At 47.4% G+C, this 25,185-nt stretch overlaps 1 protein-coding gene across 1 annotated transcript in view; it reads right to left on the reverse strand.

The window, feature by feature from the left end:
• Positions 1–25,185, reverse strand: part of CRHBP (corticotropin releasing hormone binding protein) — a 136,539-nt gene that overhangs the window by 69,179 nt on the left and 42,175 nt on the right. Inside the window, exon 4 of the mRNA XM_085640742.1 lies at positions 22,260–22,470. Within this exon, the coding sequence (XP_085496868.1) occupies positions 22,260–22,470 (211 nt within the window). The remainder of the gene's footprint in view (positions 1–22,259; positions 22,471–25,185) is intronic.

Here is a 25,185-nt window from a genome sequence, read left to right on the forward strand (position 1 = left end):
TTCATAGTCGATGCGGTGTCTTCGGTGGTGACTGGGGTCCAGAAGTGGATGGGAGGCTGGTTGTTGTTGCTGGGGGAAGAGTGGGTTCGGTGTCCGGAGTCTGTTTAGTGGAAGTAGGTGCCGGGTTTGTTGCAGAGGTCCTGTGAGGGTGTGATGTCCGTGGCTTCGCTGGGGGGCTTGATGAATTTATGAATGATGCTGAAGAGTTCCTTGGAGTTGCTGGCTTTGGCGCGGATTTTGTTTTGGATGAAGGCCCTTTTGGTAGATCTGATGAGTTGGTGGTATTCTGTCATGGCGTTCTTGTAAGTGGTGCGATCTTACAATGTTTTGCTGTTTCTCCAGTTCTTCTCGAGACATCTGCAGGTGCATCTGGATTCATGGAGGTCGGCGGTGAACCAGGTGGCCTTCCTGGGGCACTGTCTGTCAGGGCTGCGGAGGGAGGCGAGCTTGTCTGCGCAGTTGGTGATCCATCCGTGAAGTTCTATGGCATTGGTCGAAGTGGGGGGCATCGCTGTTGAGGGTGGAGTTAAGGTGCTCCCCGGTAACCTTGCTCCAGTTCCTTCACAGAGGGTGGGGTGCAGGTTTTGGGGCGGTGGGTTTGTTGGCGTGGAAGTGTACGCAGTAGTGGTCCATCCAGGGGGATTGCGTGGTGTGGCTGAAGTGGATGTTGTTATCTCCTGCAAAGATGAGGTCGAGGGTGTGTCCTGCCTTGTGGGTGGGGGTGGCGATGAGTTGTTTCAGTCCGAGGTTGGCAAGGTTGTCCAGGAGGGTGGCAGAGTTGGGGTCGCTGAGGTTGTCAAGGTGGAAGTTGAGGTCTCCGATGAGCATGTAGTCCGTGGAGGCGACGGTGTGGGGCGCGATGAGGGCCCCTGAAAGGGTGAATTTAGGCGAGACAAGAAGAGAAAAATTAAGAGCCTCGCAATTAGGGATTTGTAGGTCTTTAATATAACATTTGTACTCCTTTTTATAAAGAATGGCAATGCCTCCACCTATTCGGTGTGGACTATTTATCCACATAAGAACAAAGTTAACAGGGACAGCAGAAATTATATCGGATGAGGAGCCATCATGAAGCAACGTTTCGGTTAAGAAGATTATATCAGAGTCCATATCACAAAGGAAATTAAATAAATTAGTCAGATTTTTTGGGAGGGAGCGACAATTTAGATTTAAACACCTGAGCATTTTAAGTGGGGGAGAGAAAGCTGGATCCTGAGCCCTAGGCTGGAAAGCTGCCTCCTGGTTAGGAGAGATTGGCATCGCCTTAGAAGGAAAGGTCATCCATTTGAACTGACAACCTGTGCAAAATAATTGATGTGCCTCTGGAGAAAAAGTCTGGCATAAGGCATTGAGTTTGGGCCTTAAATTGTGGAGGGCCAGTGAAGTATAAACTTTAGGGGCTGGTTGGGAAAGACCAGGGTTTCTGGCCCCAGGCCACGGACGGACGGGGACAGGCGCAGACGGGCTTGCCTTAGGTGCGCCTTCTGTGTGCCAGTGGCGTGCCTGCTGAGCGCGTCCGCTGCACGTCTGCACCGGCATAGATTTAAATAGGCAAACAGAAAAAAAAACTACTAGAGTGCTGCCTGCCTGGAAGTCCTGCGCCAGAAACGATGTAAGCGTGCCCTCTGCCCTCCACACAATCGGCAATGGAGCCGCGGCGGACCGAAGCAGGAGGCACGGAAAAAGCTTTAAAAATACCCAAGTAAGTGTGAATGAAAGTATTTAGAATGCTAACACACAAGAAGATCTAAAAGTTAAAATTCTTAGCCTAAGTGCCCCCCGTGGGGGAGAGTAGGTGGCGAGGCATCAGCAGACCCTGCCACTGCCCATGGTCTTTAGGGGCCCATTACACCCAAATTATGGCTGTATTTTACTATTAAGGCCCATTTTCATTGCTTGCACCTATGTCTCACTTGTTAGGCCTCTGGAAGTACCCATACTCCTGTGACCATCTGACACTATCCCAATATATGCTTTATCACCTACCTTGAGAGACACAAACTCCTTTACATCCCTTCCTCCTGCATGCCTCTCCTTTGAGTTGCTTCATAAGAAGGGACAGAGGGAGAGAAAATGCCAAGTATGGCATGTGATTGAAGAGGCAGAAATCCAGGTATTTGGGAGTGTGTTTGGGGGTGGGATATTAACTTGCTGCAAGGAAAGGTATGTGTATTTGTAAAGCTGCAGGAGGCAGAAATTCACAGATGAGATATGTGTTTGAGAGTCGAAGGAGGTGTTCTGGTTATTAAGGTGCAAGAGTGTATTTGCTGGGAGAGTGAGAGGATGCTAGAGAATGGTTTTTTGGGATTCTGGATGAGGGTTTAATATTTGGAGGGAGGTCAATGTGTGGTGTGTGTTTAGTGGTGGTGAGCGAGAGGGAGCCAGGACTAAAGTGTGTGTTCAGATGTGGCAAACAGGATGCCAGGCCTCCTTTTTGGATGCGCGGGTGCCACAAGATGCCACATTTGTGTATAGTGGTGTGAGCAGCAGAGAGTCAAATAGTTGAGAAGTGTGGGAAATGGCAGACAAGCAGCTATAGCCTTTTAGAGAGTGTTGGGACCCAGGAACACTAAGTGGATAACTGACTGTGTTTTTAAGGTTGGGCCGGAAGAACAGCACTCAGGTTTTGTTTTAAGGTTTGTGGTATAGAAGCTCATGTTTGCATGTACAGGTGGAAGTGCAAAAAGCCTGGTATGGCAGTTGCTTGGAGGAATAAGGAATGACAGCAGGCTAGGTGTAGACTATTTTTTAAGGGTTGAGGGTACAAAATGATGCCATGTGTGTGTACATATATGGGCTCAGGTAATAAATCTGCAGTGGGTGTGCGCATTTGAGGGCTGAGAATGCTATGTTACCAGGTACTTGGTGTATGTGTATATGTTAGGGTCTGAATGCCGGCCAGCTCTAGGGTGGTGCGATCGGTGCCACCGCACCGGATGCTGACATGGGGTATGGGTGCCATGTTCATCGTTTTAAAAGCACCTGATGCCGCGCACATTATCCCAGCAATTTGCAGGCATCAATAAAAATGACAACTCCGGTGGTTAATGTCTTGTTACTTACCAGTAATCTTCATTACCCCGATTAGGGTCCTCCTCGTCCCAGTCCTTACAACGTGAGGCAGTCTTGCCTCCACCCAGCCAATCAAAACCTCTAGAACCCAAAAGCTAAAGGTCACATAAACCCCTCCCACCTACCGCCATACCTGTTATCAACAAGTCCCAGGCACAAACACAGCAGGAGGGAGGGAAGAGACTAGGATGAGGAGGACCCTAATCGGGGCAATGAAGATTACCGGTAAGTAACAAGACATTACCCCCTCATGGGTCCTCCTCGTCCTAGTCCTCACAACGTGAGGAACTCTCACGCAGAGAACCAGAAAGAAAAAACGCAGGACACCAGGGATCCATGCAAAAAATACAAATCTTTAATCAAAGAAATGATCAACGACCAGCAGCGTTCAAAACACCAACAGCAAAACTGTCAACAGAGGCATGTAAAACATCAAGTCGATAATGCCGGACAAACATGTGATGGGACTGGCAGGTGGCTGCTCTACAAATCTGGATATAGACCCCCGCCGCCTCAGCCCAGGAAGTGGACACAGAATGTGTCAAACGACCCTGCACCTGAGACGGAGGAGGCAGACTCACAGACTATTAGGATTGGCAGACTGCCAAACGCACCCATCGACTGATCTTAGAGTGGAAACCTTCTTCCCCTTAGACACACCCCCACATGAGACAAACAGGACAGGAGAAAGCCGAAACTGCAGCGAACGCTGGAGGTACATCTGAAGAGACCCCCGAACATCCAAAGAAGAAGGAACAAGGGAATCCCCCTCCACAGGCAAATCAGGAAATATTACCTCTTGCTGCAAATAGAACTTGGAAGAGACCTTAGGCAGAAAAGCCGGATCACTGCAAATAAGGGAAAGAAATGAGCAAGGCGCCCAACTCACCCAACTGAAGAGCGGAGGTCAGTGGCGTAACAAAAGTTGAGGGGGCCCCCCTGCAAGGTACAAGGAGGGGCCCCCACTGCGGATTAATCTGGAGTTCTGTGCTCAAAGGCAGTTCCTGCAGGACATGTGCCCCCCCTGCATGCACCCCAAGGCGCAAAAGAAACAGGGTGCCCTGTAGAGCCCCATTTGTTTCCTCACCACCACAATTTTCATGATGGTCGCACTACCATGAAAAGTGTAACAGTGAGGAAACATCTAATATGAATAGTTTTACCGCTGCGGCCCCACCAGCATACTAGGGGCCTCAGACTGCTGAGCCACCGCCAGGGATCAAGGATCCCTGGCAGCAGCAGCGGTCCTGTGGCGGTCCAACCGCAACAGTCCTAATGCAGCGGGTGGACCACCAGCATGGGTTCAGCGGTCCATTGGACCGCCGAACTCGTAATATAGGCCTAAGAATCTACGTCTCTCATTAGTAATTGACATCAATAATATTAGTTTTACTAACTATTTTTACAACTGTTTCCCTTCAGTAGAGAAAAATTAAAAGATCTTATAGAAAAGTAAATGTATAAAGTGACTGGGGAAAAACATTATTTGGTTAATCAACAATTAACAACAATGCTGATAGATAACCAGCTACCAGCAATTTCTGTTCTCTCTGAAATAAGGGCGGAATGTGACTAGCTAATAGGAAAGACTATACAAATCAGACACTTCATGGGGAACTTAAAACAATCATCAAAATAGAAAATAAAACCTAGTATCTACAACATTCTTACACCAAGACAAGACAATTTTACTTGGATTCTACAGTAAAGTCCTTTTTAAGGTTCAGACTCCTTTATATTTCTCTTCTCAGTTAGAATGATCCCGAAATTACTCTGGCAAAAAGCAAATGCTCTGTCTGTCAACCTCAAGCAGAAACAACCGAACATTTACTTTCGCTGTTCCCTAAATTACTTGACCTGTGAAAGAAATATTTAAGACTGATTTTTGTCGTAGCAGCAGTGCTTAATTTGAGCCGGTGTTTTCCGGTGTTCAGCACCAGTACATAATTGCCATCGCCGAGGCTTATGACAGTCTGTCACATGGTGGCGCTGTCTGGCTAATTTAGGTATTAGCACAACAGCTGTGTGTGATGGTTAGTAGCTGTGTTTGTACTGTCATTTCCAACTGGCAGGGGCAATGTGTGGTGCAAGCTGCATTGGCCTCCCGACGAGAGCCCCAGCACTTATTGGTTTAAAAATTAGGCACTGTGTAGCAGCATTAGAACAATAAAAGAAGCCACCAAGTTGTGCTTTGAAGGTCGGACTCAAACACTCATTAGTTGCACCATGAAATTCAGAGCTTTAGAAACTAACGTTTTATCATTGACTCTTTACATTATTTAAATAATGCTTTAACAAATGTCTTAAGAAGTTAGTAATATACTGATTTGTTAACAAGCAATTATTCCATCTTCATGTTTTGTTGCAATTGCTTTTTAAACTAATAAAATAAATAATTTCAAATCCTAACATTATTCACTCCTTCCAATGCCGCTAACATTAACTGGCACGACCTCCTGCAGATAAGGAGCCTGCATTGGGCTGCAGATTATCTGGGTAGGATATATATGGGTACAATATTCACTGAGTCGAATTATCTGGTACCCGGACGCTATGAAGGTAGAATACTTTGCACATAATATGAGTATAATAACATGCACACCACCCTGGTACAATACTCAACATTACCTGGGTTCAATAACCAGTGGCTTATTTGAGTAGCAAGAACGCTGCTCTGCGCACTATCAAGGTACCATAGCTGGCACATTGTTGCAGTATGCAGTTTAAAACTTAACGATGTACCCTGCACCGCACATTTTCTTGGTAAAATACTTTGCATATTATCTGAGTACAATATGCTGAACATAATCGGGAGCATATACTACTCTTTTTGGACCCTTAACATCATACAATAAGTGTAGGATCACTTACAAACGCCAACCTGGATGCTGCTAATGCCATAACCAAAAACATTGCACAATTACAATTTTATACAAGATGCCAGTTGGGGTCGTGCTAAACTGGGCACCTTTGATAACCATGGGACTAGACTCTGATGTCTTTATTGGCTACCAGGAGCCAATGCACATCCAAGCTGACATGTTTGGTGTTTAAATGCATAAATATAAATGCCAAATCTCTCTGCATGAGTAATTGTTATAGCATTGACCAGCATAGGTGCTTAGATTAAAAAGCCACGTGCTTCTGAGAACCACTAGAATCAAACTTCAGTGGACGACGGAATACAGCTTTGCCTTCTTGGGTCCAAATATTGAATTGGCTTCCGGTGGACATTGAACATAAGCTCACTCTGTAAGGTGGTCAAAGCCCCTGAGGCTCCACTTCACCAGGGTACATCTGCACCAACGCACTGATGTTTGTAAGAATTATGACTTTTAGCAGAGTTAGGCACCCACAGACAAACAAATAACGAAATCAATCATTGTTAGAAATGAGGGGGCTCTGGTTGACGCAGGTGTGAACCCACAACAAGCAGGGACCCTTTACTTCTTGTCAGGGCGAAGGATGACTCCCCAGAATAACCCCTGCTCACCCTCTAGGTGCGTGGCGCGAGCAGTCTAGGCTAAGTCTCAGGCGTACACGGTTAAGCAAATGCAATAATACATACAGTAAACCCCTTGCATGCACCACAAACGGACACCAATCAGGAAGTATATAAAAATAAGCTTTTATGTAGATTCAGCAGATTCAAATACAAGGCCCAGTAACGTTGAACTGATGGGGCCACAACTCTTGGAAATACGGTAAAGTTCTCTTTGTTATGGAAAGTTCTTTAGGCGGGCACAGGGTAACTGTAGGCCTCAGCGCACTTCGTGCTGAGGCGGCGTCCGGGGCTCACGGCAGATGACAGGGAAATCAGAACGTTGCGGACCCTGGATCCGATGCGAGCTCGCGGTCGAGTTCGTAAGTACAGTACCTTGTTTCTTGACGCGAAGGCGGGTGCGGGATTTCAGCGGCTCTTCGACAGAAGGGCGAGGCGGCGTCCGGGGCTCCCACACTTCACGATGGGGGTCTGATCTTCAGGCTCACTACAAGAGCGGGGTGTTGCAGGTGGCGGGTGAACAAAGCGGGGCAGCCGGGCACGCAGATACGTCCGGGCCGTCCGAGGCTTGGAGATGCTCACAACGCCGATTCCGGCGGGAGGGTGAAGGTGCACAGCGAGCCTCCGGCGAGCGAGGTGACAGGGGCAGCCCAGCACAGCGTAGGGGGAGCGACTCAGATCGAGCGAGGCTCTTCCCAAGGCGGGGGCGGCTAAGCAGTCCTGGTCACGGCTCAGGGAGGGACTGGGGCACGAGGGTCACAGCTCCGGCGAGGGAAAAGACACCACAGTCCAGCGGCAGGCGAGTGAAGATCAGGTAGAGCCCAATGGTCCTGGGGCTCAGTTCAGGGGGCAAGCTCCGTTCCAAGCCCTTGGAGATCGTTTTGGAAAAGCACAAGTCTTGAAAGTAAAAATAAAGCAAAGTCTTCAGCAACAGTTTCTCTTCTCCCCTTTGGCAGCAAGGTCACCACTGTAGGTCAATGCCCCAGGATAGGGACAGTCTTCCTCCTACAGCTTTCCCGGTGCCTCCTCCTCAGGCAGAGATTCTTCTTGGTCAAAAGCGGATCTAGTTTCTCAGGAGCAGGGCTCCTACATTTATACAGCAAATCTTTTGTTCTCCCAGGCCAGGGGGGCCCTTGCCTAGTCCAGTCCGGTTTCTGAGCACTTTGTTTACGCGGTGCAGGCTTCTTCTTTCAGAGTGCAGGGCAGAGTCATCAGACGCTCCACAGGGGGCGGAGCCGGCATTGAGGTGGCAGAGCACTGTCCTATTCAGAGCCTAGGAGCACTCCTCCCACCCATCTACCTGTCAATCGTCCTATTCACCACCAGGCTACCTAGCCCTGCCCATCTGGGTTCCCCCAGCCCTGTCACTCACACCAGCCAGACATCAGATACACATCACGCAGAGGCGGGCTGAAATGTTTAGACAAGCAAAGGCCAGCTTTCTAAAAGCGGCATTTGCAAACCCGGAATATTACAATAAACCTTGGGAAAAGTTGTACCTTATTATTCCGAGTTCAGGCATACTAACCTCGATCTTCTACCATGTTCCCTGGGTCGGTTAGGATCATAGGGTGTAATAATCCAGGCCGCCCATACTGGCCTATGAGAACAGGGTAGCCTTGCAGTAGTGAACAACAAGATGGCGGTAATTCACTACAAGGACATGCCACGCATCTAGGCTTGTCCTACCTTAGGCTCACAACGCACCCTGCCCGTGGGCCTACCAGAGGGGTGACTAACATGCAGCTAAGGGAAGGTTCCAGGGACCGGCAAGTGTGGGAACTTGCCAGTCAGCATGCCAGTACCAGACTGCACGCAGGTTCTGCGATGGCAGACCTTAGACGTATTTTACCGGCCGCTTCTGTGGGTGGCACAACCCGTGCTGCAAGCCCACCAGCGGTGTTTGCCTTTACATGCCCTGGCGCTCCTGGCGCACTTTACTGGGGTCTGATAGTAAATCAAACAATCCAATCATGGAATCCAACCAACATATACAATTTACAAAGGGAGCACTCGCACCGCGACACTGGTTGGCAGTGGCACAGCGCGCTGAGCGGCCAACACCATAAAACACATGAGGCACAGCGACAAAAAGAGGAAGGGAGACTCACGCCAAGGTGCCAGGTCTAACAATCATCAACATCCTGCACGTTGTCTGGACAGGTTATCCTGCATATTATCAGGGTAGTATGTCTTGACAGCCCCATATTACACAAGTGTTATATCCCAGGGGTGTAATGTAAAATGATTGGGCCCCCTGCGCAATGTGATGAAGAACCTCTGAGTCTCCCATCTCACAAATATTCACTGACCTTGGCGTGAATGGGGGGCGCTGAGTGGGCCCCCACTCCACAGGCGCTGTAATATGCCCCTGAACCTGCACATTATTTGGCTGCTGATTTTCTGGGTATGATACCGTGCACAATATTTTTGGCAGGATATCATGCACAATACCGTGCATATGACTAGGGTACAATAACGTGCCAGGGTTCAATAACAATAACATACGACCAGGGTACAATAACACACCTCAGGGTGTGATACTGGAAGGATGAGTGCTCTGATCCTCTTGCAGCTCTGACGTTCTGTGGCCGTTTACCTTTTTCCCTTCAAGTTTCCAGTTTGTCCCTTTTTTTCCACAAGAGACCACACAAGCACTGTGTCTCAGCAGGTACCACAAGTTGCAGGGTCTCTCATTGTCCTCCCAGGCCGGATCCACCCTTGCCAGGACCATTGGCTGGTAGCAATACTGAACAGGAGTTAGGGGCCCCTCCGCACCGCGGGGACTGCGGGGGCCTTTGTTACGCCCCTGGCGGAGGTGATGGCCAGCAAAAAAGCCACCTTAGCAGACAACCACAACAAGTCCGCCTCCAACAAGGGCTCAAAAGGGGGCAACTGCGGACCCCGCAAAACAGTAGGCATATCCCAGGAAGGCACGATTACAGGAGAGACGGACGACAATGTCTAAAGCCCCGAAGAAGCAGACTCACCAAAGGGGCAACAATCTCCAAGGAAGCCCCAGGACCCCGACAAGCACGAACCGTCGCCCATTGAGCAGACAAAGTGGAAGGAGAAAGGGCCTTCAAAAACCCATCCCGGAGAAAATCCAGCACAGAAGCAAGATTACCAAGCACAGGATCCACACCATGCGAAGAACACCAAGAGACAAAAGAGCCCCAATGACGACCATAGCATTTAAGGGTCGAAGGCCGACACACAACTGGATGTCACGAGCCACCACAGAAGAACAGCCCAAAGACTCCAATGTCAACTGTTCAAAAGCCACGCCGTCAGCTGCAAACGATGAAGACAAGGCAGAACAGAAGCGGAAACTGAAGAGGAGCTGGAACCAAAGGAAGCCGGACAAACCGCCCCCCGCCAGCCGTAACAGGAGAGGTAACCAAAGGCTGCAAGGCCAGAAGGGAGCAATCAACAGGACCCACAACTTCTCCCCCCGAATCTTCTGCAGCACCCTTGGGAGGAGGGGAATAAGAGGGAAGGCACACAGAAGTCCCAAAGCCCAGGAAATCAAAAGAGAATCCACCGCCCAAGCCTGAGGACACATCACCTCTGAACAACACCTGGGGAGAAGAGAATTGTGAGGTGAGGCAAACAGATCTATCCAGGGAGTCCTGGACCAAAGACAAAGGGCCTGGAACAGTGGAAGAGATAGATGGTAAAGAACAGAGGATGGAAGGTTGCCGCACAAAGCGTCCGCATGAAAATGTAACTGCCCCAGAATGTACACAGCCCTCAAGGCCAACAGGTGAGATTCCGCCCAAGCACAAATCATGGAGGCCAGCAGATTCAGAGACACGGACTTGGTCCCCCCCTGACGGTTCAAGTAACAACGAGCCACCTGATTGTCGGTACGAACCAACAGATTCGTCCCGTGGAGATGAACCTGAAAGAACTGCACAGCCTCCCAGATGGCCGCGGACTCCCGCCAGGTCGAGGAGCGGGCACTGTCCCTCCGAGACCACTGACCCTTGGCCTCCAAGGACCCCAATGTAGCCCCCCAAACCCAAAGACTGGCATCTGTGGTCAACAAAAGGGGAATCAGAAGACAAAACCGCAACCCCTTCTCTAGATTGGGAGTGTAAAGCCACCAGGCTAAGTCCTGAACCAGAGCAGGAGAGATAGGAACTGGAGTCTCGTAATCCGCCCAGGAGGAGTCCCACAGAGCCAACAGATGAGTCACCGTGGGCTTGAGATGCAGGCAAGTCCAAGGAACCACAGCAGTGGTGGCAGCCATCAACCCCTGGACCCGCAACCAAACACGAGCCGGGGCAGAGGGACGACTCAACAGATCCCGCAACAGAGGCTGCAGGGAAAGGATCCGAACAGGAGGGAGAAACACCGTCCCCAGAGATATGTCGAACAGACCACCGATGAACTGAAGTCTCTGAACAGGATGCAGATGAGACTTGGCCAGATTTAACTTGAACCCCATATCCTGGAACAGGGCAACATAGCCTCCACCGCCAGAAGAGCCTTAGGAAAAGAGGAAGCAGAGATTAACCAATTATCAATATAGGGAAACACGGAGAAACCCCGATGCTGCAAAACCCCCACAGCAGGAGCCAATTCCTTGGTAAAAGTCCTGGGAGCAGTGGAGAGGCCGAACAGCAAAACCTGAAACTGGAAATGCATCCCCTGGACAGCAAACCTTAGACTTCACCTTCCGCTCCACCGGGTCCGTCAGGGAAGCCTCCTCCGATGAAAAAGAAGAAGATGAAGCATAATCCATAGAGGACAAAAGAGAATTGACTTTGGGAACCGGAGGAAACTGGGTGTCAAAGTCCGCCAGGTGATACCACTTCCCCTGAAAACGAGGAATACCCTGCTTATCAACCTTCCTTAGTCAGTATATCCTTCAGGACATCATGGAAGTGAAGGTCATCCATCACAGAGGAACTATTCTGGGAGTAAAACCCCTCATCAGATAATGATTTAGGGTCAAAACCAAGCACCTCCAGAATATGGATCAGCATATCGGAAAAAACCTTGCCTTGGACGCACTTTCCCTTAGGGGAATTGTCCTTGTCCTCCTCATCATCCTTAGACTTCTTCGCCGCAGGCTCTGGCAGCGCAGACTGGACAGCAGAATTAATCAACTCCTGCAAGTCAGCCCTAGAAATCTGCAAAACTTCATCCTCTTGCAGGTCCTGGACATTATGCTACTTTGAAACTGCCTTTACAGGCACCGGAGAAGGAACCCCATCACTCAAGGTGAGCAAAAAAGGAGTAAACCCCACAGGAAACTCCCAACATACAAAAAGGAGGTGCCCAGCAACTCCCATAAATACTGCCCCCAATCAACCAAGTCTCTTGTGTGTGAGACTTGAAAACCAACAAAAAGGGCAGCCTTGCAGTCTCCACCCACAGCCATAAATCACTCAACATGGCCGCGGGGCCGGATGCTGCTAGCAACCTTCAGCGCCGGAACGACCCGGGGCCAGGACATCAGGAGAGCTCCCCGCCCCAGCCCAGCACATAAGCGGAAGCGTCCTGACCCAGGAGCAGGAGCCCGGCAGACCGGAGCACCGTAGCGGCCGTGTAGAGACATCAAAGTCAGAAAATAACACATGTATATGCATAAGAAAAAGACCTTTAACAAATTGGATTTTTAAAAACTCACGGCACCGCAAAACATCCCGCAGCAAAAACGGAAACAGCAACAGTACACGGAGCACCAGCGTTCCGACCGCCGTCGGAGCAAGAAAAAAACAGGCATGGCGGTGTGTGAGAGGGGTTTATGTGATCTTTAGCTTTTGGGTTCTAGCGTTTTGATTGGCTCGGTGGTGGCAAGACTGCCTCACGTTGTAAGAACTGGGACGAAGAGGACCCATGAGGGGGTAATGTTTATCCTGGAGAGAGACCGGAGCTTTGTCTAGTAAAAGTTTTGACTCATCATAGCGCAGAGGGTTAACATGCCTGCTGCAAAGAGCGTGTTCCATTCATATCACAAAGTGCATATAATATAAATTGGTCAGTGGTTTACCACTTTTGTCAGAGATCCTTTTGTTAATTGCAGTTTAAAAGTAAAAATAGCGTGGAGCTATTAACTGCCATCAAAGAGCTGCATGCAAACTGCAAGGAAAATATTAGAGCTGTGTATTTTTTGCCCAGTCGTTCGTTGTCCTAATATTGCAAAAGGGGTTAATTTGGGTAGAAATCAGTTCTTATTATTAAAGAAAACCCCTAGCAATGCAGTTACATTTAAAAATTCAGAATTTGTACTTTTCTAGTCTAAGGACTCTTAAACTATACTCCTAGCAGTATGGATGAAATGTGACTCCTACTCCTTGTAGGCCTCTGTCTTATGTAACATTTCCTATATACTGATTTACACACCGATAATTGATTATCTCTGTGCCATGCATGTGTGAAGTAAAGTGTTCTGACAACTTAAACTGGTATGAGTGGCGCTATAAAACTAAATGAATCTAAGGGACAGTGGTTATGGAGACTTGAGGAGCACTGTCAAATGGTGGTAGTGAGGGAATCCGTGGCGGAGGTGGTCATGGGGGGCGCCAACAAACACTGTCGCACAGGGCGCCACCAGTGCTAAAGCCGGCCCTGATGCCAGGTACGACGTGATGTATTTTGTGGGAGCAGGACACCAACTATTGGGTTTGTTTGAAGGGTGGTGAACAGAACAAGTGACTTTGGTGTGTATGTTGGTAGTGTTACAATGACACCAATGTGTAAAAATACTAGATGTTGCCTTATCACGGGAGACCAACACACAGAATCTTGGCAGGCATTAAATGAAATTGGCAAAGCCAACAGATATGAGCTATTTTATGTGTATATGCTTTTCTTGTAAGGCTGCATGTGGTGCTTGCTATATGTGTTGCAGTGCTGGTGTGTATGGCAGCCGTGCTATTTGTGGGTGGCAGTCGTGCTTTGTGAGGCAGGGATGTGTGACAGTAGTAGTGTGGGGAAGCAGTTGTGCTTTGGTGACGCAGGGATGATGTGTGACAGTAGTTGCGTTTGTAGCTTTGGGTGTGTGCATGTGTGTGTGTGGCAGGGATGTGTCTGTGAGTGGGCGTATTCAAGCATAAATCACTGTTGATTACTGTCAGTGCAACTGTGTTCGCACTGTTTATAATGTCCACCTCCACAATCAATCACTTCATTATCAAAAATAAAGGGGTTCGTGGGACGCTATCTACGACCTACATCTTGCTGAAGCAATTAAGCCTTAACATGTCTTTAACATTCATGTCACAGGTAAAGATATGACTATTGTTTGGGTGTTGTTCCGATTATCTGTGAAACCGTTTTGGTCGGCTTGAGTGATTTAGTTAATTGACCAAAAAAAGCGTTCTGAAGAACAGGAGTGAATTTCTGTTTTTTATCGGAGGCATGAGCATCTGGTTGGCTCAGAGTGAGGTGAGTGGAGGGAATTGTTCTGTCACGGTGTCAGAGCATGTCATTGTATAGTGCCAGCAATTAGACTGACAAAGAACGCGGTGCAGCCGCGAAGGGGATGTGTAACCGAGAGCAAGGGAAGAACTGAATTATTCACACTACTGCCCTGTTTTATGTTCACGACAGAAAGTGGAGGCGATTCCTCACAAACAAGCTGATTCTGAAAACAATGGAGGTTTATTGCTTGATGAGGCAGAAATGGTCTCAGCAGGGGAAGTAAATTGCACCATTCCAGGCTGGGAGCTTTTAAAATCTAGGGAAATATAGGGTGGCCACCCTGAGGTAAGTAGTAAGATTATTTGGAACATATGGCTTTCTTGATTCATGTCAAGATTGTTTTATTAATAGGAAACCACGTCTGGAAACTCTAGTAAGAATTCCGGCAAATGTTCTAAAAGTTAATTGACCCCACCAAAATAGTTTACAGATGACAGTGGGATTATAAGCACGACCACAGAAAACACGAATTGGCAAGGAGCAGGGTGGTGGGTGCAATATTACACAATGATAAAGATTGTTACAAGTTATTGCATAGTGTGTTTATAGTGCACTCAGTTTAAGTGACACTAGTCAGTGGTAATAGAGATGGTGGTTTACTACTTTAGGGTGTCATCGCAGCTCCTCCAGAAGATAGGGTTCATGGCATGAGATGTCTAGGTCCTGAGGGTGCTGTGAACTGCTCTGGGAACCACAGGAAGGGCTGGTGAAGCTGCGGGTACCACAGGAATGGAATGCCCAGGCAGGGAGGGGCTTTGTGTGGATGGCTACATAAATTGGTGAATCAAAAAATGGAGAGGGGGGACTAGGAGCTAATCAGAAAAGGTCCTGAGCCAATGCTCCCAAAATTATTACTTATAATTACAATGGATGGTATCAGTTCCTATGGGTAAAGGGAAACACAGCCACTAATTACGTGGTGTTATAGAGAAGAGGGGTAGTCTCCTGGGATAGGTGAGTGTGCAAAGAAAGAGGAAGGTACTCCTTAGTTTGGTACGTGGTGCCCTCACACACCCTTTCGAGTGTATAGCATCATCATCGGGCAAGGTTGCTCCTCGTGGGGGTGGCGCTGCAGTCCCTCACGGGCCCCAAGGGGCTCTCTGGCGGAGATCTTTTAGGAGTTTGCCACAGTGGTGAGTGCGGGTATGTGGGAAGGAAGTGTCAGTGAATGTGAGTTAAAATGGAACAGAGGGCCCTGTAAATTTTATTCGTAGGACCCCTGCTTCAAAATAAAAGTCAACGGGGATGGAGATGCACATTTGTGCCGTTGTGAGAGGGGAAACAAAACCAAATAAGTTCCCACTTCTCTCAACCCGAGTGTTAGTGTGATAAGGTGTGGTTTTAAAAGGGGGTCGACATGTTTCGCGCTACAGATTGGTCCCTAAAGGATCCTAAGCGCTTCATCAGGACCAGTTGGTGCAAGAAACCAGGGATCAGGAAAAGACACACTGTATCCCTAGAAAAACCTGATTACGGTATATAACGATAATAATTATAAGGACCCGTTCTTATACTAATGTCCTAGTTCACAGCCTAAAAAGGAGACAAAAAGGGGGGGGGGGGGGAAAAAGAGAAAAAAGAAAAACAAAGGTGTTCAGAGCCCAGTGACATATTAATTACATATGTTCCTGTAGAAAGTGAGCTCGAAGTCACAAGTGCACGGGTTGTGCCCAAGTGTCAGATGCATGAGACTGGTGAAGCGTCAGTGCGTCTTCGATGTGACATGCATTGTAAAAAGAACATACTGTGGAGTGAGTTCTACCTGGGTAATGACGAGCGGCAGTACCTACAAAGTCCTGCTGTGACGGAGGTGCACAGAGTGAACTACGCTGCATCATGGGTTAACATTGTGACGCCGAATGGTGATGGTGTAATGTATGGGTGGTACACCTCTACCACCCGGTGCCATATTCTGATAATCGGTGGCCACAGGTTTTGTGATTAAAAAGGTGGGAGAAGGAAGTGACGCTGGTTAAAATCTCGACCCTGTGTGGATTCGCTAAGGACGAGACATGCCTGGAGAACATGGAACTTGCTCAGGTACAACTGAAAGTACTCGTGTGGGGTCGGGAGCGAAATTACACCGGACCCAGAGTTGGATGTGGCGGTTGTGCATGTACATTTGAAGAAATAATATACTGGGAGACACAAAATCCCGCCTACCCTCCCATGGTCTGAGAAGGGCTCCGTCGGAAGTACCGCGATGTGAAGCTGAGAAAAACAAACAAGACAAAGGACTAAATTACATCAGGAGAACCCAGCGGATTTGCCAGGAACCAGCACAGCATCCTTAATACAGACAGAGAGTTACTTACTTCTGATATGGCCTCACGGAACCGGAAACCTACCCGTCCAGCGGTACTGCCGGTAGCATATCTGGTCGGGAAGCGGACCTCCCTAAATACGGGAATCAACGCGGCGGAAGGTTGTGGCCGTGACGTCATCACGTAGCGTGAAGGGGGCTCGTCAGTGACTATCCGAGAAGTGGCGGCCATGTTGGAATGGGAACGCGAGTCTCCGAATGGTATCAATATTGGTACTCTGTTTGGTCAAGATAATAATCAAGCCCCAGTTAAATTGCCGAGACCATAAATAATCAGTGTCTCTGTACCCTGTTTGGTAGGGAACCAGTATTGTAAGTCTATGTAGGGTTTAGGGATACACCCTGTGTTCTGTATATGAATATGATGCTGGGCGGAGTACAGGAGAAAAGGGGGCGGCCATCTTGGAGCGATGAAGGGGAGATATGTCACCTGGATGAACTACATGTGGAAAAGTGTCGATGTCATAGATACCACGACCCACATGAGTGTATTCCCCACTATGAAAATCGATCAGACATGGCAATAGGGTCGGGATCGATGGAGGTCTAAATGATTGGTGTAGTGTGACAATGAGATGGTCAAACTGACAACAAAGCAACCAGATCCCTCAGCAGGTGTTCTGGTATACTTCCTGGTTCTGTCTTGAGGATTAGGTGTTAATGGTGTATTGTACAGGGGACTATGACTGATAGACTGATTAAGGGTTCTCAAGAGAGTGTATAACGATGGGATGTATGGGTTGTAGCAAGCATCTTAATACAACTGTCCCTGGTGTCAGGGTTTTAGTGTGATAGGTCTACCCAGGGTATATCTTCGTTCAGTCCTTTTTTGTTGCTACTAAGTTTGAACACCCATCATTGTTCTTGTCTGAATAATGTGGTTGATGACCACTGGGAGTTGGATTCGATTATTGTCCAATGTAAACTTTCTGGAGGATGGTTCTTGTCCAGAAAGTGACTTTGTAGTCTGGTGGCTGCGCGTCTGCGACGGATTGTACTTTTATGCTCCCCTATTCGGACCTTCACTGGTCTGGTGGTCATGCCAATGTACTGTAGGCTACAGGGACAGGTAATTAAGTACACGCAGTTCTTGGTGTTGCAGTTCGTGTGCCGTGTCTGTTTCCAGAACCTAGAAAGTCCCAGGTCTAGTTCCTTAGTGGTACTTGTCTGGGGGCATGCTGCACATGAGCCACATGGATAATGTCCGACCACTGGAGGTAGGTTCCATAATGTGGGTTGTGTCTGAATGGTTTTCTTGGGACGTGTGTGCACGAGCATGTCCCTGAGATTCTGGGTTCTTTTGAAAGAAAAGAGTGGTTGAGGACCTGGTTGGAACTGTCCAGTTTCCAGGATCTTCCAATTCTTCTTGATGATTTTTTGAATCTTATTGGAATTGGGTGTGTAAGATGTGACACAGGTCAGGACATCTGTGGTCGGTTTATCTTTTATTTCAAGTAGTGCTCCTCTTTGATTGTTCCTGGCTCGTTTTCGGGCTTGGTTTACGATTTTCTTAGGGTACTCCCTTTGAATCAGGTTTTTTGTTAGGGTGTCCGCCTCTTTTTCATATTCTGTGATGGTATTGTAGTTACGTCGTAACCGTAGAAACTGACCCACTGGTAAATTGTTCCTCAAAGATTTAGGATGGTGGCTATTGAACAGGAGGAGACTGTTCCTGTCAGTCGGTTTTTTGTAGTTAGTGGTCATAAGAGACCTGTCTTTCAAAGATATAAGGAGGTCTAGGAAAGGGATGGACTCCGATGACATCGTGCCAACAAAATTGAGGAAAGGGTTAAGAGTGTTAATCCATGTGAAAAAGGTTCGACACAACTCTTCGTCCCCTTTCCAGAAGATGATGATATCGTCGATGTACCTTCGCCATAGTAGAATGTTGGTCTTGTAAGGGTTGGCGTCTGTGAGGATGTGTTCTTCTTCAAAGTCCACCATATACAAACAGGCCAGACTCGGCGCAAAGGTGCTCCCCATGCTGGTCCCCTGGACCTGATGGTAAAGTTGTTCTTCAAAGGCAAAGTAATTCTCTTTCAATGCTATGGTAGCACAGTCACAGATGAAAGTGATAGGTGTCTCGGATGGCCATGGGTCCACGTTACGGAGCACCTTGTCCAAGACTAGGAGTGTCGCATCTTGAGGAATGTTCGTGTATAAAGCCTCAACGTCTAAGGTGACTAGGAGGGTAATCGATTCTGGTGTTTCAAATTGTTCAATAAGGTTCAGAACTTCTGTTGTGTCTCTCAGATAAGTAGGGGTCTTAGTTACCAAGGGGCGTAGGAATACATCGCAGAACTTACTGAGCGGTTCTAACAGGGAATCGATCCCAGAGACAATGGGCCTTCCAGGTGGAGGGGTGACCCCTTTGTGGATTTTTGGTAGACAATTGAAGTACGGAGTACGGGGGTACTTGTTCATAAGGAATGAAGCCTCGTCCTTCGTTATCCAGCCTTCTGCCTCCGCTTCCACAGTCAGGTGCTGTATCTTGGTGGAGAGACGTGTGGTTGGGTCTTCTTCAATTGGTTCGTAGTACCTGGTGTTGGAAAGTTGTCGTAGGCATTCTTCATCATAGACGACCTTATCCTGAATGACTATTGCACCTCCTTTGTCCGCTGGCTTCAGAACGATGGTTTTGTCCTCTGTCAGATTTTTCAGAAGAAGCCTGTCTTTTTTGGAAAGATTGTTGAAGGGGCGGGTAACGGTTATATTCTCTACCTCTTTCAAAACAGCCTGTTCAAAAGTTAGTACCTCATGCAGGGTCATTGCTGCAGTGGGGGTAAATCTGGATTTATTCTTGAGACCTGAGCCGACAGGTGTAATCTCTGGTTTGTCTTGAAAAAATGCTTTAAGGCGCACCTTGCGAAAGAATTGATGAAGTTCTTGATGTAAGATAAAATCGTCTTCCTTAGGTGTTGGTACAAACCCTAAGCCTTTTTCCAGAAGGCTATTTTCACCGTCAGTGATGGGTCTCGAGGATAGGTTCACCACTAGGGTCTTGTTGTCTTGCTTCGCAAGATCATTGGTTCCGGGTCCTGCCAATGGACGGACTTGTTGCCTCCTCTTCTTTTGCCTCTGCCTCTGCCCCTCCCTCTGTTGAAAAAAGGGGGGGAGGGTTCTGGTATTGTTGGTAGCTCTGTATCTGGTTCTGTCCCATGGGACCATTCCATACGGGTTGGGGACCCATCCATGGTCCTTGATACATTGGTGTAGAGAACGGATGTGCGGGGAAGCCGTGAAACAGTGGTGGTGGTGGATGCTGGTGTCTGTATCCTCCTCTTGGTTTCTGATTTCTATTATCATAGTTGGATTCATTGCTCGAAGAGCCAGAGCTGCCTGAATAATTGCTGCCCGTCTCTTCTGTTGAGGTGTCCATACTTGGGAAGACATAGTCGTCTTTTGTATATGGGTAGATCTTTTCTTTGTCGAACCTCTTGACATCCTTTTGTAGCTGATTGATTTTTTGTTTTGTGAGATATTCTTTGTGTTCATTCATTTCCAGATTTATCTCGGAAAGTTTCGATTTGAATGTTGTGATTGAAATGCCTGTCTTTAGTCTGTTCTCCGACAGGTTGATCTGGACCAGTAATTCGTCAGAGAGGCGCTTTGCTGTATTAATGATCAGTATCAGCCAATCACGTGTACACTTCCAGGATATTCTTGACCATTCACGCCGGAATGTCAGATCTTCCAAGAATATCCTTGGGGCCAAAGTTATCAAAAGGCCATTGGGGGCGATATTAGCTCTGAGATATTCCGTCATGATCGTTCCATGTAAGGCTGTTTTGATCTGGAGTTTGTGCAGGTTTTGAAGCGACCTCCAGTCATCATTGCCACTGCCCGATGGTGCGCTGCCATCTTCTGCTAGGAGTGATGGTGCTCTTAGGATCTCAGCTACCATCTCGTCATCAAAACCTGCGCAAACTCCAGATCACTCCAAGCAGTCCCTGGCACTTGACACCTACTGTGGGCCCCTGCTAGCCCTCAACAGAAACTTTAGCTTATTCGGCCCATCTTTGTGGCTTGAGAATGTGTGGTTGCATTTTCTAGGTGAGGCTAACTTAGATAAGCCCATGGTAAATGTTTGTAAAGTATACCACCAGGAGGCCAAATATGGTAGATCACATGATAAAAATAGTGCATCCACTACGTTGAGCTGACCACTACATTGCAGGATAAGTCTAGGTCAGTAGATCTGAGGTAATTATACACTGACATTGACTATGTAGTGATACTATTGGCTTAGATATAGTGTCATGTAACTGCTTGTCAATCTGCGCAAAGGTTGCAAAGATGTTTAAATTTAAAGCTCCACCTTGTGGGCACCTTTGTGTACCCTTCTAGACTCACCGTGGCTCTGTTAGTAGGTCCACCATTGGAAACGTTGACTGCATTCAGCAGGGTTTGAAATACAGATCACAAAAGAGTGTCAGATTGAAAAATCTCAGTTCAGTGGTCCATTGATGAGGGCTTTTGAAGTGTGGTGGCTTTGAGACTATGAACCATCTTTAGCAGTTTCAGAACTATCACACTCTTAAGTAAACCCCTTTCACAGCCTGGCCTGGGATTCCAGTTACGTGGGCACTAGGGAACAACTGTAGTCCCAACTGGGGTCTCGTGCTGATTCCTATCACCGTCCACTCCTTAAGGATCTTTCTTGGATGCCATGGTATGATCGCCCCCACCCCTCACTCTCAACTGATTTGGTGAACACATGAGCACTGAGCACACGCTGGGACTGAAAAAAGGACCATGTACCAAACACAAGCATCAGTTTAATATAAAAAATATATTTTTAACATAAAGGAGAGCAGCCTGGAAGTGGGTCTGATACTGTACTCCACTCTAGTATATGACAATCCACTCCACTATACGCTACTCTACAACACTCTACTCCACTCTATGCAACACCCTCTACGCCACTCCACTCTATACCACTCCACTACACTCTATGCCACTCCACTCTGCTCTATACCACTCCACTACACTCTATACAACTCCACTACACTCTATGCCACTACACTCTACGATACCCTACTCAACTCTGACACTGTACTCCACTCTACACCACTCAACGTAACGCCATTCCACTCTACGACACTCTACTTCCTCCATGACGCGCCACAACACTGTATGCTATTCCATGACACGCAATAGCCCTCCACTCCACTTTACGACACTCCACGCCACTTTCCTATACCCCACTAACTTTTAGCCATGATGAACAGCAGCCACTCTGGTGTACAACATTGCTAAAACATATTGGCAAAGCCAATAGATCTTGCATAAGCGAGACCTATTTGCTTTGCCAATGCTTGTTGGTTAGTGATAAAGCCAGGGATAGAACCCAGTTTTTTGCGGTTCAAAGGAAACAAATTAGCCTTGGCAAATGAAATGTGCTGCTACGAACATGTGTTGTGTATGCCCTCCGTTTCTTTAAAGCCGGCATTTCATTTCTCATTTAGTTGATAGCAGATCCTAGCAAATATTCCCTCATCCGCAGAGTTGATGTCCATGGTGCATGGGGGTCTCTGAAGACGTTCAAGCTCCAGGAATAGTGGGGAGTAACAGACCAGATTTAATAATATCTGAATTAACTGTATATATGTGTCAATGTGAGTGGTGACTCGACCCCTCATATTAAACATGACATCCACACTTCATCATAGGCGCTTTTGTGTGATAGGAATCACCTCCTGGAACCTCCTAATTAAAAATAAAATGGACTGCCACATGTTTATGGATGAATCATACTTTTTAAAATCTACTAAACGACTGAAGCTTTTAGGGCAAAATCGATACACATTTTTGCTCTGACACGAAATGCATTAAATCAATGTGATAGCAGCGCCATGCCCCTTGATCGGGGATATTAATTCTCTAATCCTAGCGGGGCTGCTGCAAACAAGATGGCGGACTTACGGAAGAGATTCGTCGTTTTCCCGACGGTTATTGTGAATCCGTTCCCTGGTTCATGGACTCTGAAGAAAATCATGGCCACATTTTGCGACGACCTGTGAATTCTCTTTCTGTCCATGTCTTCGCAGAAATCCGTGTAGCGCTCCGAGGTGGAGAGGGGATGGTCCAGGGAGCTGGGGAATTTCTCCCCTTTGAGTATCCAGCCATCGAACACCTTAAGGGGACAAACATCAAATATTATTGCGCATTTATTTAGTAGTGCATAGTGTAAAACATGTGTGTAGAGCTCACATGGGCCTGTCAATGTTGAAAGAGCCTGTTTTCAGAATCTACTTCACTACACCCCTGATTCACAGGGACGAATCTTAATGACAGGAAGTGGGACAAGAGGTCATCGGAGATGTCTTAATAAACACTAGTGCCCACCCTGCTCAAAACACAGGCGCTGCATTTACTAAACTTTCATGCAACGCAGAGCAGCAAGCAAAGTTACTGCGCTGTTGCTTGAAGAGGAGAGAGCAGAAATGCCCCATATTTACAAAGATATGGAGCATTTCTGCTCTGTCCCTGCGCAGTCGCAGTGTGCAGCCTAAAGCTAAGGCAGGCACCCTTGCACCATAGTGTACGGGTGCCCGCGCTACAGGCAGGACTGTTTTTGCGCAGGAAGGAACACCATCCTGCACAAAAACAATCATTAGAGGGGGGTTTCTGTTTCTATGTGTGCCACAGAATGCCGCTCACATGGAAAGAGAAAATAATAGGGAGAAATAAAGATATTTGTCCCCGTTGCGCCTCACTAGGAAGGCGCAGCATTTTGATGTATTCCCAGAGTGTACAAGTCCTTGAAAATCTGGGAATGCGCCAAAATCCATAGGCAAATGCATGGGAACGTCCATGCTCCATACATGGAATGCCTTCCAAGTTGACAAGTAACGCAATGCAGCACAAGTAGCTGTCTTGCATTACATTTCTTTACAAAACCACACAATGCCACACAAACCAAGCCTTGCATGACTTTGTAAATATTACTGAAGCCTTTGCGTTGTCCTTGTGTCACCTAGCATTACGCAAGGACAAAATAAAGGCTTCATAAATATAGGTCATGGTGTGGCAGCAGGTGAACAGGGAGCATAAATGGAAGAGGCAGATGTCGGGTGGCTGCTGTCCTAAAAAGAAAACTAACACCTTGGTGGCATTTATGCTTAAAGTAAACTCCACAATGTAAGCAGGCACAGCACTCATATTGACTAATATATATGTGCAAAATGCAGTGTCACAACCAGCACTATTTTTATTGTGTACTTGAAATTAGTAGTATGTTGGAATTAAAATTATGGCACAGTTATGCACGTCTAAGTACTCAAAAAGTTATCACTTTACAGTGTAAATACTTTGGGGCAGATTTACAAGCCCCTTGCACCACTTTTGCGTCACTTTTCCAAGTTAAAAGTGACGCAAAAGTGGCGCAAGGGGCTTGTAAATAAGCCCCTTTGTTTACAGCAATGCTCTCTATTGTGGCTTGTACCATGCAGAGGAGCTGGCGATTGAGCACTGCCCAATAACTGAGACAGTGTACCTGACTGAAAGAGGCAGTCGTTGAGCGATGGTCTGTATTTACCAGTCCAAAGGTAACAAAAAGAAAATCAACTTTCCTAATACAACTAGTTCTCTCTGGATAGAGAGAGCCCTTTGAAGGTCTAGAGAATGGAGGAGGCTCTCTTGCTCCGAGGGAAGAGAAGCAAAAAAAGAAGGAACACTATGTCCTGTAAGCAGTGGAAAGACAACATCACCTGGGTATAGAGGATGGATCAGGCCCTAACACTACTTTGTCTGGAAAAAACCCAAAGTAAAGGGTCATGACATAACGGGGCCCTAATTTCCCCTATTCTTTTTCCTCACGTTATTGGTGCTGAAAAGAAGACTTTGAGTGCCAAAAAACGTACAGAAATTGTCTCCCGCGGTTCAAAAGGGGGTTCTTGCAACATGTTCGAATCCAAAGGGAGATCCCCGGAAGGGACAGGGACAGGGGTGTGAACAACGGGTCTCTTCAGAGAACAACTCTTGAGCAAGCGAGAAACCAAAGCAAAGAAGGAAGTTCTCCAATTGGGGCACAAAGGGAAAGGGTGTTTATGACGCTGGGGAATCCCGTGTGCACAGAGGCAGTGCTCGTACCTCAAGGACCGGGACGAGAAAGACGGGCGAGGGGGGCAATGGTCCACTCGGGAGACATCTACCGAGCTCTCACAATGATCCTCGTTCCGGATTCGCTTCATGCGCCAGTACCTCAGCACTGTGATACGCACTGACCTTTTACAGTGCTCCTCAAACCCAACATTCATCAGGCGCTCTATCAGTACTGGAACAAGTACTCATAGAGACATCCACCGCTGTCACAGTGCACCTCAGCCATGGCTTGCATCATGCCATAACATGCCCGTGCTGAGACAATCTCTTATAATGCACTGAATGCAACATGCCCTGGTCTACCAGTACTCGGACCTTAACAGAGGTATCACAAAACAACTCTGTCCGAGTGGAGTCGCCCGGAATTTAAGGGGTGAGGCACGCAAAGCGGGCGCAATCATTCATTTGTCGCCGTGCATTTCAGCAAGAAGGTGAACCAAGGGCAAGTGGTTATGGTTAATGGTTTAATAAGGTGCAGAATGTTGAATTGCAGAGGGGCCATTTCAGCTGCTCCCCCTTCTATTGTCACTAACATTAGTGTCATTGAGCATAGCGATAATAATACCTGAGAAATACGGTCTTAGTTACTTTTTTTACATTGTGTACCACAATAAAGAAAGGGATATCATGCAAATCAAACCTACCAAATAATTCAAGTCTCTTGTATCATAAGAGCCTGAGATAAGCTGTGTGTGGATGGATCAAACAGCACATGACACAGAAAACTGTGCAACCTGCACGGTAC

Source organism: Triturus cristatus, chromosome 2_1 (genome assembly GCF_964204655.1).
Source record: "Triturus cristatus chromosome 2_1, aTriCri1.1, whole genome shotgun sequence".
NCBI lineage: Eukaryota > Metazoa > Chordata > Amphibia > Caudata > Salamandridae > Triturus > Triturus cristatus.